Source organism: Crinia signifera, chromosome 11, assembly GCF_055691185.1.
Source record: "Crinia signifera chromosome 11, ASM5569118v1, whole genome shotgun sequence".
NCBI lineage: Eukaryota > Metazoa > Chordata > Amphibia > Anura > Myobatrachidae > Crinia > Crinia signifera.
The window spans coordinates 85545299-85559037 of NC_139227.1; the positions used below are offsets into that span (position 1 = coordinate 85545299).

The 13739-nt window shown below is 45.2% G+C and overlaps 1 protein-coding gene across 1 annotated transcript; it reads left to right on the top strand.

The window, feature by feature from the left end:
• Positions 1–8531: 8531 nt before the first annotated feature.
• LOC146046281 (uncharacterized) lies at positions 8532–13432 on the top strand. The gene is made up of 2 exons (XM_083165533.1): positions 8532–8578; positions 12018–13432. The coding sequence occupies exon 2, from the start codon at positions 12037–12039 to the stop codon at positions 13426–13428; it is 1392 nt and encodes a 463-aa protein (XP_083021659.1). The 5' UTR covers positions 8532–8578; positions 12018–12036; the 3' UTR covers positions 13429–13432.
• Positions 13433–13739: the final 307 nt, after the last annotated feature.

Consider the following 13739-nt stretch of genomic DNA (forward strand, 5'->3'; position numbering starts at 1 on the left):
GAACAGTCTCATATCCTTAGTTAATGCAAAAGACCAGGGAATAATTACAGTCGTAGCCTGCAGAATATTAAGCTACTCGTTTTCCTAATTTCCAGGAACCAATAAGTCATATAGCTGTTACTAGGAGAGGCTTCACGTTTCATTGAAATTGTCCAACATCTCCCATACTTTGTAAAACATCTCTCAAGTTGAGTTGAACATTTCCCTAATTACTCCGGATAAAAAGAAGTTACCGAGTTGTTACCGTAGTAAAGCCAGTTAAGTTTATTCATAATTCACGTCAGTGATAATACGGGGAAACCTCTTATGGACTTACAGTAGTTCAAGCCATGAAGTAGTTGTTGAGTTTCCTTCAGGCACCGTGTCAAGCTTCATTCTGCAAGAAGGACACCGGCAGGTGGATAGAGTCAGGCAGAAGCTATCACTGGCGGGGTACTGCTGGGCTGGCTCCCTTAAATGACCCTGAGGGACCAATGAGAACGGGGAGTCCAGCCCCACATACATTAATTGCCCCCTTCGGACACCTGTGGTCCGTTTGTGATTAGGCCGAATAGAGGCCGCCCTATTACTCTGCCCGGTGGCGCCATCGTTGCTAAGCAACGGCGCCGCCGTGAGCAGGAAGTCTCTCCCGCGGCTGACAGCGTCCCAGGTTGCTGGGAGACGCTGGGTTGAAGGGCGGGCGTTGCGTCCTGCCGCCGCGTCCTCCGGCGTCCCTGGTTGCCTAGCAACTGGACATCAGACCCGGAAGGACAGGCGGCTGAACGGACACGTCGCTCTGTCATTCTGCCGCCTGTAACAGTACCCCCCCTTGAGGAGGGGTTAAGGAACCCCTATAACCAACTTTATGAGGAAACTCCCGAAATAAATTTGTTTTCAGTCTGGGGGCGTGCAGGTCCAGGTCGGAAACCCAAGATCTCTCTTCAGGTCCAAACCCCTTCCAGTGGACCAGAAAATACAAGGAGCCTTGGGAGACTTTACAATCCAGAATCTTTTCTACCACAAATTCTGATTGTCCATGGACATTAACTGGAGATTTACCTTGATCAATTCTTCGAGGAAACTTTTTCGAAAAAAAAGCTGGTTTGAGGAGAGACGCATGGAATGTATTAGCAATCCTCAAAGCCCTGGGGATCTGAAACCGAAAGGCAACAGGATTTACCTTTTTAATGATAACAAATGGACCAATAAATCTTGGGCCAAATGTAGCTGTACCCTGCCAAAGTTTAATGTTTTGTGTCGACAGCCAGACTTTGTCGCCCACTTTAAACTTGCAAGGTCGTCTTGATCGGTCAGAAAAGACCTTCTCCCGAAGAGCCGTCTTTTTTAAGGCAAGGTGTACCTGTTTCCAAATGTCCCTTAACTGGGCCGTGGTGGAGGAAAGAACCATAGGTCTTTCTGGACCAAGTGCACTGGCTTTAAGATGAAAGCCGTAATTTGTTAAAAAAGGAGAAGCTGCGGTAGCCGAGTGATGGGAATTGTTGTAAGCGAACTCGGCCATGGTGAGAGGATCTGCCCAATTATTCTGTGACTTAGAAACAAAGAGTCGGAAATACTGCTTCAAAGATTGATTAAGGTGTTCTGTCTGCCCATTCGACTGGGGATGATAGGCGGAAGTCAAACTCAGTTTAATCTTCAACGCCTTACAGAAGAGCTTCCAGAACCTGGCAACGAATTGCGGGCCCCGGTCAGAGACGATATCAGTGGGTAGACCGTGGAACTTGAAAACATGAAGCAGAAATAATTTGGCCAGTTTATTAGCTGAAGGCAACTGGGGTAAAGGAACAAAGTGAGTCATCTTGCTGAACCTGTAAATAATGACCCAGACTACACGAAATACTGAAGACAGGGGCAGTTCGACCACAAAATCTATGGCAATATGTGACCATGGTCTCGAGGGGATGGCCAAAGGAATAAGTTGCCCTGTGGGTGACACTCTAGGAATCTTATGCCTAGCACAGTCGGGACACGACTGGACGTATTCCCTGGTGTCTGACGCAATGCTAGGCCACCAGACTGTTAGGATCTGGGGGTATCCCGCCAACCCTAACTCTGTTGCCTCTAGCTGAAATCGACGGACGTGTGCAAGGCTAGGCTTCACCTGGGCCCGTCTCGGCTGAAGGGCGAATTAGGTCCGCCCCACTCCGCTACAGGTAGGTCTTATGTATGGACAACACGTCCGCCGAGGCCAGGAGAGGACAAGGGGGTAAACTAGCTAGACCCAACAATGGCGGGGAACCACAGAGCCCCTGCAGAATGGTCGACACGGGGAGATGGCGACACAGTGGACGCAACAATGCGTATAGGTCTTATAAAGTAATACCAAATGACAACAGGGCCTAGATGGACTAACCCAATAGAGAATAGCAACAATGCTAAACAGGTGGTACCAATAATAATAAAATCTCACTGAAGTACAGGAGTGAAAAGGATATATTGGGGAGGACCCCAGAGGGCGTCCCACCGGGACTCACGATGAGAGGGGTGTCTCGGATGGGGCTCACAAGGACCACGGCACCACTGCTTCCTTCTCAGGTATGGAACTCTCAAGATGGTAACAGGTTCTCAGGACAGGAGCAGCAGGTGTCTCTGGATAAGGACGGTGCAGCAGATCAAGGACCCACAGGAGGCCAGACATGAATCAGCAAGACAGACTGGAAACCAGGAAGACTCACTGGACAGGCAAACTAAGCTAGACAGGCAGGACAAGCCTCAGGACACGGGAACCAACAGACTGGACAGGTGGGGTAATGCCAAGGAACCGGGAACACTCTGGACACACAGGAAAGAACTATAACCGGCATGGGACTGAATAACCAGAGGGTTTAAATAGAGAGCACAATGTGGTGCTGATTACACATTGCCTACAGGTGAGCACTGCAGGCTAGAAGCCTAATTAAGACACACCTGAGTCCTGATAACACACCACTGAAAGTAAGCTGCAATGGCCAAGGCTGACCACTGGAGGCCACCAGCGAGTAAACACACACACATGCAGGAATAAACCCAGGGAGCAGAATCCAGGGAAAACAGAAAAACTGCACATTTACACCGATCCGCTGACAGACATGCCGAGAAAGAAGATTCAAAGTTCTTTTAATGCCAGGGTGTCCCGCAATTTGACTGTCATGAAACTCACTAAAAACTTGTCTTCTCAAAGACTGCGGCACAAATAAACAACCGGCAGGTACTTGCCCGGGAGCCTGATCCTGGGCAGAAAGAAGAAGGTCTCTGATAGTATGAGTCATACCAAAATGAATAATAGAGGCCGGAAGAATGGACCGAGGAGATTCTCGCAATTCCTGTTTGGGAAGGAAGCTACAGGACAATGGGTCTGCCCTGACGTTCTTTGACCCGGGTCTATACGAGATGACAAAATTAAAACGGGTAAAGAATAATGCCCACCGGGCTTGTCGGGCATTCAGACGCTTGGCTGACTCCAAGTACTGCAGATTTTTGTGATCCGTAATCACCAGAACTTGGTGATTGGCCCCCTCCAACCAATGCTTCCACTCCTTGAATGCCCATTTACTGGCTAATAGCTCTCGGTTGCCGACGTCATAATTGACTTCTGCGGACGAAAATTTTTGAGACATATAGGCACAAGAAAAAAAAAATGAAGACTTAGAGTCTTGTTGAGACAAGACAGCCCCTGCCCCAACCTCCGAAGCATCAACTTCGACTACAAATGGCAACTGAGGGTCGGGGTGCCTTAAGATGGGAGCGGATACAAAGGCTTTGCTAGTAAAAAATGGTTTTGTAACCTGGCGTGAAAAAATATATAGAATCAAATGAATGATGAGCAGCTAGAATAGGTCCGGGAAACCATCTATCTCCCAATAGTAACACAAAGAAATCCAAAATTGGACCGTCACTAGCGCTGAGTGCAATTCCAAGAACTAATCTCCCGGTGTGGATGACTCAGGAGATGAGTATTGCAATATGGTCCTCACTCAATTGAAGAGTCTGACCGATCTGACTGATCACCTCCCTGGATGTGTGCGGCAGACAGAAAACTTACTTTAAAGTTCTGTCCCGCGTTCACATAGCTGGTACTTTATCAGGAAAGTTTTCCTGATAAAGTACCAGCTATGTGAACGCGGGACAGAACTTTAAAGTAAGTTTTCTGTCTGCCGCACACATCCAGGGAGGTGATCAGTCAGATCGGTCAGACTCTTCAATTGAGTGAGGACCATATTGCAATACTCATCTCCTGAGTCATCCACACCGGGAGATTAGTTCTTGGAATTGCACTCAGCGCTAGTGACGGTCCAATTTTGGATTTCTTTGGGATACAAAGGCTTGCTTCAAGGCCACAAATGCCTGTTCTGCCTGTGAAGACCACTGAGAAGGGTCAGCATCCTTTTTAGTGAGCGCCACTATGGGGGCTATCAGATCTGAAAAGGCCCGAATGAACCGCCTATAATAATTAGCGAACCCTAGGAATCTTTGAATGGCCTTAAGAGTTGTGGGCTTGACCCAATCTAAAACGGCCTGCAGTTTTTTGGGTTCCATGTAGAAGCCCTCAGGAGAAATTATGTATCCTAAAAAGGAAACTTTGGAAATCTCAAATTCGCACTTTTCTGGTTTTGCGAAGAGATTATTCTCCCTAAGTCTTTGAAGCACTAGACGAACCTGATTACGATGCTCCTCCAATGACCTGAAGTAGATCACAATGTCGTCTAAATAGACTACCGCAAAGCTTCCCAAGAAGTCCCTTAGGACGTCGTTAATGAACTCTTGGAAGACCGCCGGCACGTTGGACAAACCAAAGAGCATTACAAGGTACTCGTAATGCCCAGTTTGGGTACTAAAAGCGGTCTTCCATTCATCTCCAGTCTTAATGCGGATGAGGTTATATGCACCCCGTAAATCAATCTTGGAAAAAATCTTAGCTGTGCGGAGCTGATCAAAGAGCACGGAGATCAGTTGAGTGCCCTGTAGTCTATACAGGGTCGCAAGGATCCATCCTTTTTACAAACGAAGAAAAACCCTGCACTTAAGGGAGACCTTGGCGGTCGGATGAAACCCTTGGCTAGGTTTTCTTGTATGTAGGTATTCATGGCTTGAGTCTCTGGCCCGGACAAGGAATATAATCGTGCTTTGGGATACTGTGCATCGGGATGTAGCTCGATAGCAAAGTTGTATGGGCAATGGGGAGGTAGGACGTCCGCTTCGCCTTTAGAAAAGACGTCTGCGAAGTCTGCATAAGCAATCGGTACCCCTTCCAAAGGAACCATTGCCCCCAATACTGGCCGCTCAAGGCCGTTAATTGAGCAATGATTGCTCCATCGCACAATCTCTCCTGTCTGCCAATCAACCTGTGGGTTATGAACTCTAAGCCAGGGATGACCCAGTACGAGAGGAATTGCGGCACAAGAAATTAATAAAAAGGATATGATCTCAGAATGCAAAATGCCGATACGTAAAGATACCGGTGGGGTTTGATGCAGAACCACCCCATTGGCTAATGGACTGCCGTCTAAGCCTTGCATAATTATAGACTTGTCCAGAGGTAACCGCGGTATACCCAGCTTCTCAGCCAACTGGATGTCTAAAAAATTTCCCGCTGCACCACTGTCAATGAAAGCTGTTACTGACATCTTGGTCTTCTCTACTTGAATCTCAGCAGGAACTAATAGAGCATTGTGAGGGGTGAAAAGTTAAGAACCAAAGTGAATTCCCTCAGCATTCACTTGGTTTTGGCGTTTCCTGACTTATTGGGACAGTTGCGCAGATAGTGCCCCCTATTTCCGCAATAAATACATAAGCCGATACTCATCCTGCGGGCTCTCTCATCTGGAGAGATATGGGATGCACCCACCTGCATTGGCTCCTCCACGTCTTCCGAGGGCACATCACCAAGGGAAGTGGGCCTAAGACCTGACCCCCTCTCAGATCTCCGCTCCTTGAGGCGTCGATCAATTTTGATGGAAAGTTCCATCAACTTATCCAATGTCTCTGGGGCAGGATACTGGATAAGACTATCCTTAACGGCTTCCGAAAGCCCTAGCCGGAACTGGCTGCGTAGTGCTGGGTCATTCCAGCCACAGTCATTTGACCATCGGCGGAACTCCGTGCAATATGCTTCTGCAGGATTTCGACCCTGTTTGAGAGCACGTAAATGACTCTCGGCAGACGCTTCTCTGTCCGGGTCGTCGTACAGGAGACATAGAGATTTAAAGAAAGCATCAACTGAGCGCAGAGCGGGATCCTCAGGTTTTAACCCGAACGCCCAAGTTTGTGGATCTCCTTGTAATAAGGAAATAATTAAGCCTACAGTTATGCCCAAGTACATCGTGGCTGCGTTGCGCATAAAGTGCGCCATGCAAATCGCGCCTGGATCGCGCCTGCTCCTTGCGCTATAGTCCCGTTATAGATCGCGTTATAACGTAACGTAATCTTGTAAATGTAACCTGCACTTACACTCATTGACCACCAGATGTCACTTTTCCCAAACAGTACAGCGCATGCGTAAAAATCTCTTCTACAAAACAGTGGCCGCCACGACTTTTCACTACGGATTTTGTCCTTACTTTACGGACAGTTTGTACAGTATTTATTCGCAGAAGCAGCTATGTACGGTCATTTATGTAATTGGTATCTATCTCAGTATCAGTAGTTCGATCCTCAGTTGGTTACATTATATTTTTATTTTTTAAACCTTCTTTTTTTTTTTTAAACCAATACAGGTACTGTAGTTACAGTAGTTGGTGCTTATCAAATTCTTTCGGACTTTTCCACAAACAAAAATTCACAATGGCAGGCATCCATGTACACGATAGTTAATACCCATACTGTACATACGGCGCTACAGAGAACGGTTTTTTTCGCAAAATAGATTTAGCTTTTCAGGTAAAACTCCTTGCCTTGAGGACCGTGTTTCGGGATAAAATTCGCTAACCTTTGCTAACCAGTCACTTTTCACTACGGATCTTGTCCTTAGTTTACGGACAGTTTGTACAGTATTTATTCGCAGAAGCAGCTACGTACGGTCATTTATGTAATTGGTACAGAAGCCATGCTAACCTTTGCTATTGCTGGATGACTACTTAAAACATTATTTGAGGACCTACAGTATCATACTTTACACTACGGATTTTGTCCTTACTTTACGGACAGAGTTATTTTCTTTTATTCGCAGCCGCAGTGACGTACAGTACTGGATGGTCATAAACTGTATTTGATTGGTGCAGAAGCCATGCTAACCATCTGCCTGCAGTAAAATCATAGGCAATAGTGGCCTAGCGGGTAGAGGCATGGCTTCACTATCTCAGTATTAGTAGATCGATCCTCAGTTTGTTACATTATATTTTTATTTTTTAAACGTTCTTTTTTTTTTTTTAAACTAATACAGGTACTGTAGTTACAGTAGTTGGTGCTTATCAAATTCTTTCAGACTTTTCCACAAACAAAAATTCACAATGGCAGGCCTCCATGTACACGATAGTTAATACCCATACTGTACATACTGCGCTACAGAGAACGGTTTTTTTCGCAAAATAAATTTAGCTTTTCAGGTAAAACTCCTTGCCTTGAGTACCGTGTTTCGGAATAAAATTCGCTAACCTTTGCTAACCAGTCACTTTTCACTACGGATCTTGTCCTTAGTTTACGGACAGTTTGTACAGTATTTATTCGCAGAAGCAGCTACGTACGGTCATTTATGTAATTGGTACAGAAGCCATGCTAACCTTTGCTATTGCTGGATGACTACTTAAAACATTATTTGAGGACCTACAGTATCATACTTTACATTACGGATTTTGTCCTTACTTTACGGAGAGAGGTATTTTCTTTTATTCGCAGCCGCAGTGACGTACTGGATGGTCATGAACTGTATGTGATTGGTGCAGAAGCCATGCTAACCATCTGCCAGCAGTAAAATCACAGGCAATAGTGGCCTAGCGGGTAAAGGCACGGCTTCACTATCTCAGTATCAGTAGTTCGATCCTCAGTTGGTTACATTATATTTTTATTTTTGAAACGTTCTTTTTTTTTTTTTTAAACCAATACAGGTACTGTAGTTACAGTAGTTGGTGCTTATCAAATTCTTTCGGACTTTTCCACAAACAAAAATTCACAATGGCAGGCATCCATGTACACGATAGTTAATACCCATACTGTACTGCGCTACAGAGAACGTTTTTTTTTCCGCAACAATAGATTTCTCCAAACTCAGACACAGACCGACACCTCAGACAATAAGATGTTGATTGCAGTCATATGTTAATTACAGTCTGCCTTTTTGTTTCGCTGGTAATTGTACATAATTCAAATGCACCTATCAGCTTCATTAAGGATTTCCTTTGTCTCTGCCAGCATAAATTCAGCTACAGATATTAAAATTGTCAAACAATCCAGTTTGTTTTTCTGCATCTAAACCGTGTAGAATTGCTACGGATCGTCTCTTCATCTCTTGCCTGTATACAAGCACGAGATTGTACCTGTACACCTGGACTATTCATTCTGCTGAATCCAAAGTCAAGTTGTTGCTGCGTTCGTGTTTCTACCAAGTTTTACCATCATACTGCCTTCCTTTCACAAGAACAGTACTGTACAGTATCATCTCGCTGGAGCAGTAAGTACACTACAGTATACAGTAGTACAGTCATTTGTACATTTCACTGATTGCTGCATTACAGTATACAGTAAGCAGCACTACAAAACGGTCCCTGCGCGGAAGCGCTCGGTTCCCACCCTTCCCTGAATGAAGATGTTTCCCTTTTTTCCCTACTGTTCAAATGCACCCGGTGCAGAATACTGTATACAATCGCCTGCTGTGTATACTGTATTCAGATACTGCAGGCTGCCGCTATGGGTATTGTCCGTAAATACTAGAGTCTGTTTCGCAGACTTACTGTATACAGTAGCGAGTAGTGATATCGTGATTTTTGATGTTCAGTGCAGTGCAGTAGAGATAGCGCCATTGAGAATATTGTACAATGTGTTAAAATTGCCTGGTGTGTATGGGCCGCAAATCCCCGACTAGCGATGACAGTACTCTATTAGGGTGGGCTACTGTAGGCTGCTAAATACTAGTTCTCTCCGTAATACCATTGGTGTAATACCGTAAAACACGTATTTTTTCCTCAAACGAGGGGACCGGTGTTTTTCTCATGTTTACAGACTGTTTCGCAGGCTCAGTCAGTAGTAGGAGCACATGTGATACAGTATCGTGATTTTTTCATCTGAAAATTGCCTGGTGTGTATGGTCCAGAGTTCCCCGACTAGCGATGAGAATACTTTATTAGGCTACTGCAGGCTGCCGCTATGGGTATTGTCCGTATAATGTGTAATAAATCCTGGATTGGGGTATTGTCAGTAATATTGTTGTAATACCGTAAATAACGGATCATTTCGCATTTTTTCCGCATACTGTACTTGTAATTGAAGTAGTCACAGCAATAGGATCACGTGGTATCGTGATTTTCCGCCATTTTAGGGATCAACATGGATGCCACATACAGTACAGTGCAGTGCAGTAGAGATAGCGCCATTTAGAATATTGTACGTGTTAAAATTGCCTGGTGTGTATAGGCCGCAGATCCCCGACTAGCGATGACAATACTCTATTAGGGTGGGCTACTACTGGCAGGCTGCTACTATGGGTATTCTCGTATAATCTGTGCAACTGTAAATACTGTTGGTGTAATACTGTAAATACAGTGACGTATTTTTTCGCAGGTGGGGGGATTTTTGCGCATATTAATAGACTATTTCGCAGACTCAGTCATACTGTATTTGTGTAAAAAAAATCCCCTAGCTGTGTACAAAATCCCCTAGCTGTGGGTGTATTGTAAGTACTGTACAGTAATTACAGTAATACTGTACTAGATTACAGGTATCCGGAGAGCCAGAATACTGTACCAGTTTATTTTTTGATTTTTTTAAATTAAATTTTGTATTAATTCATTGCATTATTATTATACAGCAGGAACAGCATGTGGTGTCATTGCATTGTTATTATTATACAGAGGGAGCAGCCTGTGGTGTCATGGCATTACTTTTATATTATACAGGGGGAGCAGCCTGTGGTGTCATGGCATTATTATTATACAGAGGGAGCAGCCTGTGGTGTCATGGCATAATGCCATGACACCACAGTCTGCTCCCCCTGTACAATAATAATTATGACACCACAGGTGGCTCCCCCTGTATAATATACAGTAAAAGTAATGCCATGACACCACTGGCTGCTCCCTCTGTATAATAATAATAATGCAATGACACCACATGCTGTTCCTGCTGTATAATAATAATGCAATGACACCACAGGCTACTCCCGCTGTATAATATAACAATAGTAAAACCATGACACAAATTATTATACAGGGGGAGCAGCCTATGGTGTCATTGCATTATTATTATACAGAGGGAGCAGCCTGTGGTGTCATGGCATTACTTTTACAGTATATTATACAGGGGTAGCAGCCTGTGGTGTCATGGCATTATTATTATGCAGAGGGAGCAGCCTGTGGTGTCATGGCATAATGCCATGACACCACAGGCTGCTCCCCCTGTACAATAATAATGACACCACAGGGTGCTCCACCTGTATAATATAAAAGTAATGCCATGACCACAGGCTGCTCCCCCTGTATAATAATTTGTGTCATGGCATTACTATTATTAATAGTAATGCCATGACACAAATTATTATACAGGTGGAGCAGCCTGTGGTGTCATTGCATTATTATTAATATACATGAAACAGCACAGCAGATACTGTACTGTATGTCGTTTTAGATCATGTTAACTTACTACTGTCCTGTGTTTTATCCTCGACCAGGCTCCTCCTGTCCTGCTGCGGCTCCACAAATTTCTGTTCCCCTCTCTGCGGCCTCCTGAAGCGTCCCCCACGAGTTGCTCTGCGGGCGGCCCCAGCCTTCCTCCAGTCTCTGAGTGCAGACGCGTGGGTGGGAGGCGTCAACGTCATGACGTCCACACCGCACCCAGCGTCTGCCGACTGCCACTGGGGATAAGAGGGAACAGGCTGCCGGCCGGAGCCCTCCTCCACGTAGCCGTGGAGGCCGGCGGCCATGTTGCTGTGGCCTCAGACATCATTTAAAAAACCACAGGAACATGGCCGCCGGCAGTGAAAAAAAAAAAAAAAACGGCAATGAGGCCTCAGAAACGGGCGCGGCGGCGCGGCCCGCAGCACACCTGCCAGAGCGGCCTGGGGGGCAGATGGCACCCTGCCCCCCGGCCCAGCCCGCCCCTGCCTCCACCCCTCCTAGTCTGTCTGTCTAAGCCCCATCTGTTAACGTACTGTACTTTTGTTTATCGCTTCATCCCTTTTATTGAAAAAAAAAGCTCATGTCTATGCAGTACGGTCACATAATTTTCGGTACTTGTGACTTACAGTATCTGGGCAGCCAATGTTGAAATTGTATGCCAGTACCCTAAGCATGCGATTTGATGTGATTTCCCTTGAAATTCCTTTGAAGAGAAAATTGCTGTTGCATTGTATGCTATTGTATTGCATGCGATGCGATTTGATGCGATTTTTATACTGTATGTACAGATGTACCCAGATGCCTGTTTCATATGTGAAATGGCCCCCCAGACCCCATTTTTAATTGTATTCCCACCCTGATGGCTAAATGCCCCCATTGTTAACGCCACCCCACTATCAACGCCAACCAGAAGCGTGGCGAGCGGCGGCGTTACGCGTCCTCCGACCTTTTCATACCCCCACAATCCACGTCGGCGTGGAGTTGATTTTATATAGTGTGACGAGCGCAAGTGCGGTGGCGTTAACAATGGGGGCATTTAGCCATCAGGGTGGGAATACAATAAAAAATGGGGTCAATTGTATGATTGTATGCGATGCAATTTGACGCGATTTTTAGGTGCGATGAAGAAAATCGGGCGCCCAAATAAGTCACAAGTACCTAATTTTCACTACTGTAATACCATAATACAATACTGTATGCTACTGTATTGTACTGTAACTAATGTACTGTACTGTACTGTATGTACTGTATTAACTTGAATCTTATTGTTGTGTATTGTAGAGTGCACTGCCTACTGAAGATGGTGAAAACAAAAAAATTCTATTCTGGAGAACCTACACTTGCATGTCCCAAGAGAATGGCTGCATTAGTGCCAAACATTAAAAATAATATCGTTAAGAAGAAAGCAGGAAAAGAAAATATTCCTGTTGTCAAACTACGGAAAAATGCCAAGGCCAAGAACAAGTCTTTGTTCGCGACTACAGGAGAATCTCACGATGACTGTCTGGTGCAAGACATTAACACTGATGCACAGCAAGACATTAACACAGTGACAGATGTGTCAGTTCCCGTAGATAATGACTTGCACCCTTTGGAGCTTCACATTACACCTCTTGAACAAAAATCTCAATCACCGTCCCGTAGGAAACTTAACTTTCTGGATCACAACCCACCACAATGTAGCTGCACAGGGCTGGTGAGAGACATTTTGGGCAAGATGACCCGCCTGGAAACCCAAAACAATGGACTGTCTGTACATGTGGATGAACTGAAAGCGGAAATTCATGTACTGACAGGACAAATTAAAGTGCTGTCAGGAGGTCTGAATGACATGCTTGCTCAAGCCAAACAATGGCAAGCTGCTACAGGGCCACCCATTACACCCACAACATCTAATCCAGTACAATCACAATTTGACTGCCCTGATGCATTTGAAACAGAGGATTTTGACTTGGAAATGACCCAACCAACCACATCTTTCCACTTTTCTGATTTGGAGATGACACCAGCTTCATCCAACCGATTGGCCAGCCCTAGCGTGGACACAGAAACTGTTTTACCAAATGAATTGGTGAACATGGACACAACACCAGTGTCATCTCACTGGTTGCCTGCCACACATAATGCTTCAGATACACAACAACGTCAGACCAACTTAACAAGTACCCCACTGACATCTCACTGGTTGGCTGACAGACACAATGCACCATCCCAAGCCTCTAACAACATGGACACTGCAATGGTTGCATCATCCCAATTGTCCCCTGGAAATATGATCGTCGCAACCTTACCTCAACATCAAAGAACATCACCTCTACATGAAAGAACACCTAGAAGCATACCCAAAGAATTGTGCGCTGTGGGGATTTCCTTGCCTGACATGCCACTCAAAGTCATCACAGCTGAGGGTGTCAACACTCTCTTTGAAGCAGCGAAGATGGAAATGCACCGTTATGCACAACAGATTTTCCAAGAGCATGTTTCTTTTGACCTGTATAAGAATTGGTGCAATCGGGTCAATTATGATGGGCAACGTAATAAATTTGCAATCCCAGAAAATCTGCGCCTCGATATAGTGACACGGCTCATGGGGAAATTTGAGCTTACAAAGGCTGATTGTACAAAGATAAAGGACACTTTAAATGGATTGCTACGGATGCCCAGAGTTACACGCTGGACGTGCTTACTGTAGCACAGCAACTGGAAGCGTCTCTTCAAACTGGCATCTACAATACTCACAGAACAAAGGACAGGCAATGAAATGGAAAAAAAGTACGTTTATGATCTTACTGTACATTACTGTATCTCTCTCCCTCTCTCCCATCCCCTTCCCCTGCCAAAATGTTTCCCCCCCACCCCCCCCCCCCCCGAAACCCTTGTGACCATTCAGTACTAACGTTATTCTTTATTCTTCTCTCCCATTATCCACCATGACACTCTACCATGAGCAAAATCAAGCGTGTTTGGGACAGAGAACAAAGGACAGGCAATGAAATGGAAAAA

Coding starts and splice junctions, on each gene's coding strand:
- LOC146046281 (XM_083165533.1), top strand. CDS start 12,037: ATGGTGAAAACAAAAAAATTCTATTCTGGAGAACCTACACTTGCATGT.